At 49.3% G+C, this 3548-nt stretch overlaps 1 protein-coding gene across 1 annotated transcript in view; it reads right to left on the bottom strand.

The window, feature by feature from the left end:
* ARHGAP30 (Rho GTPase activating protein 30) overlaps positions 1 to 3548 on the bottom strand; it is a 15232-nt gene that overhangs the window by 6383 nt on the left and 5301 nt on the right. The window contains exons 2-4 of the mRNA XM_010833699.1: positions 1704 to 2002; positions 417 to 499; positions 190 to 297 (exon numbers count right to left, since the gene is read on the bottom strand). Coding sequence (XP_010832001.1) covers positions 190 to 297; positions 417 to 499; positions 1704 to 2002 — 490 coding nt within the window. The remainder of the gene's footprint in view (positions 1 to 189; positions 298 to 416; positions 500 to 1703; positions 2003 to 3548) is intronic.

Consider the following 3548-nt stretch of genomic DNA (forward strand, 5'->3'; position numbering starts at 1 on the left):
AAAGGCCCCATCCTTAGGGACTTTACTCAAGCTCAGAGAAAGGGCTCGCATAGGTGAGCCACACCGTGTAACCCTGAGCCTTCCTGTTCTAACTGGGTAAGAGCCCTCTCCAGTACCACACAGCCACACTCCGTCCTCAAGCAGCTCCCCAGGGGCTAGGCTCGGCCAGGACACCACACATGCACCCACCTCAGCAGGTTGGGGGCCCACACGATGGCCAGGTTGCGCGCGTGCATGTTGGTCTGGGCGCTGAATGAGGCCATGTGCACCAGGTGCCTCATGAGGAACTCCAGGGTCCTGCAGAAAGGGGGCGTCAAGGGGCCGAGCTCACACAGGGTGGGGGCCGGAAGAGAAGCGACGAGTTAAGGCCCCAGGTAAAGCGCAAGCCCGGGCTTAGCGGGGGGAGCCCCACACACCTGTAATTGGGGACCGGAAGTTCTTGAAGCACCTCTAGGATCTTGACCAAGCGCTCAGGTTCCAGTTGTACTGCCACAGCCTCCTGGTTGGGAGCAAGGGGCAGGAGTCGGTGACGCAGTGCTGCCCCAGCGTCCTTCCCAGACCTCTGAGCCAAACTCTCAGAAACAGTCTGTGCTCAACCCCACGCCATCCCCCAACCCTGGATCTTCGTAGCACACTGAAGTAGCAGACAGAACTTGGGTCCCACAGAGACCTGCTGCTGCCTCTTGGCCATGCCACTTAGGGCTTTGTGACCATGAGCAGCTCCTGCCACCTCTCTGCCTGAGCATCCTCATCAACTGTGCTCTGGTACTGGAAAACACTCGGGGTTTCATCCTGTGGGTGCACCAGGGGCTGTGGTTTATTTCAGGGTGTCCGGGAAGACCTATGCCCACCCAGCCTGGTCTATTTGGGCTGAATGGCATGCCCTGGCTGTTTAGGATCTGTAAATGATGTCATGCTCAATAAAATGCAACTTAATTTAAAAGTGTTACTCAAGGCAGTTCCCTGGGGGTCTCCCGTCTTAGTGGTTAAGAAGCTCTCACAGTCGAGGGCCCTGTTTCAATCACTGGTCAGGGAGCTAAAATCCCATAAGCCAGAAGGTGCAACCAATAAATAAATAAATACTTTAAAAAATATAAGTAAAAATGTTACTCAGTTCAAGATGGCGCTTCTGCCATGTATTTTCTTTCCCTTTAAAACATTATTTATGTATTTGGCTGTGCTGGGTCTTAGTTGTGGCGTGTGGGATCCAGTCCCTTGACCAGGGATTGAACCCTGGCCCCCTGCACTGGGACCGGGAGCCCTAGCCACTGGCCCACCAGGGAAATCCTGTCATGTATTCAAGAGATGTTCAACACACAAATCACAGTTCACAGAAGGGCACATTTGAAAAACATCTGGCTTCCTGAAAGTGTTCTCATTCTCTGAAATGTAGGGAAGCTCTGGTCTAGGTGATTTCCAAGGGCTTTCCAGTGTCTGCTCCCACCCACCCCCGCCCCCCCCCCGCCTCCCCGCCCCTGTCTCCCCCTGCACTGGGTGCAGTTTGCAGGCCTTGGGGAAAAGAGGGGCGGGGGAGGGCGGAGATGGCAGGACCAGGAGACTTGTAGGGAAGGGTCTTGTCGTTTCCATGTGGTCTCCGTCACGCGGGGTCCCTAGGACTCTGTCTGGCATTAGAATCATCTGGGATGTCGCATCAGAGCGGCCACCCTCAGCCTTCTCTCCCACTCCCCTTCCACTCAACTCACAGCAAACTTGTCATAGAGCCGGTAAGTGAGCAGGGGGTCCGGCAGCTCTCTGAAGTAGGCCTTGCACAGGGAGGAGACACAGTGAATGTCCTGAAGGTAAACATCTCGCCGCAGGTCTGGCTTCCGTTCAGCCTCAAATTCCTGCCTGGGGAGGTGCAGAGTAGTCAGGAGTGGCGGGGGTCTGAGGCAACGTGTGGACAGCGGGAGCTGTAGAGATGGGCTCCAGGCAGGGTCGAGGGCCAGTATGTATGAAACTTGGAAGGAAGAGGCTGGGGCGTGTATATGTGTGAGGCAGCAAGCTTAAGGCATTGTTCTTGTCAACATGCAGTTGATGTGAGGTGGATGAGTGGACCTATGCATGAACAGGATACATGTCAGGATGTAGAGGTGTCAGCGGCAGCATAGGGGTATGTAGGAGTCAGTAGAAGTGGAGGAATGAGCCTAAAATGTGTGTTCCTGGCTACATGCAAAGATGGATGCGACTAAGTCTTAGAAGGAAACGTAAGTGTAAATCTTCATGACCTTGGACTAGGCAACAGTTTCTTGGATATGACACAAAAAGCACAAGCAACCAAGGAAAAAAATACATAAATTTAACATCAAAGTTACAAACCATTGTGTGAGAAAGGACACTATCAAGAAAATGAAGAAAACCCACAGAACGGGAGAACATATTTGCAAGTCATAGATTTAGTCAGTATCTAATATTCAGAATTCATAAAGAACTCCTACAACTCAAAACAGACAAATAACCTAATTTTTTTAATGAACAAAGTTGATGAATAGACATTTCTCCAAAGAAGATATACAAATGACTAATAAGCACACAGAAAGTATTTGACATCATTAGCTATTAGGAAAATGCAAATACAGATGAAATATCACTTCACACCATTATGGTGGCTATAATCAAAAAGACACACAGTAACAAACGTTGACAGGGATGTGGGGAAATTGGAACCCTCATACATTGCTGGTAGGGATGAAAATGACACAACTGCTGTGGGAAATTGTGTGACAGTTTCTTTAAAAGTTCAACATAGAGTTACCATAGTGATAGTGAAGTCGCTGACTCTTTGCAACCCCGTGGACAGTAGCCAACCAGGCTCCTCTGTCCATGGGATTTTCCAGGCAAGAATACTGGAGTGGGTTGCCATTTCCTTCTCCAGGGGATCTTCCCGACCCAGGAATCGAACCTGGGTCTCCCACATTGTAGGCAGACTCTTTACAGTCTGAGCCACCAGGGAAGTCCCAAACCATAGAGTTACCATACGACCCAGCAATTCCACTTTTAGGAATATACTCAAGAGAATCGAAATCATATGTCCACACAAATACTCGTACACAAAATGTTTATAGCAGCGTTACTCATAACAGCCAAAAGGTAGGAACAACCCAAATAGCCATCAACTGATAAATGGGTAAACCAGATGTGATAACACCCCACAACGGAATATTTTTCAGCCATAAAAAGAAATGAAGTACTGGTGCATGCAACAACATGTATGAACCCTGAAAACATGCTAAGTGAAAAAAAGCCAGCCATAGAAAGTTACCATTATGTGATCCCATTTATGTGAAATGTCCGGAATAGGCAACTCCATAGACTGAAAGTAGACTCGGGGCTGGGCGGGGAGGGAAATGTGGAGTGACCGTGGGTAGAGGGTTTCTTTGGAGTTGATGCTCTGGAATTAGTGGTGGAGGTTGCACAGCCTTGTAAATATACTAAAAACCATGGAATTTTACAGTTTCAAATGGTGAATTTTATGGCCGGTGAATTATATCTAAATCTGTCTGTAAAGCTGGGTGGGTACACGTGGGAGCGGAGGAGTGTGTGTGTGTGTG

This window comes from Bison bison, unplaced genomic scaffold, assembly GCF_000754665.1.
Source record: "Bison bison bison isolate TAMUID 2011002044 unplaced genomic scaffold, Bison_UMD1.0 scf7180017863823, whole genome shotgun sequence".
NCBI lineage: Eukaryota > Metazoa > Chordata > Mammalia > Artiodactyla > Bovidae > Bison > Bison bison.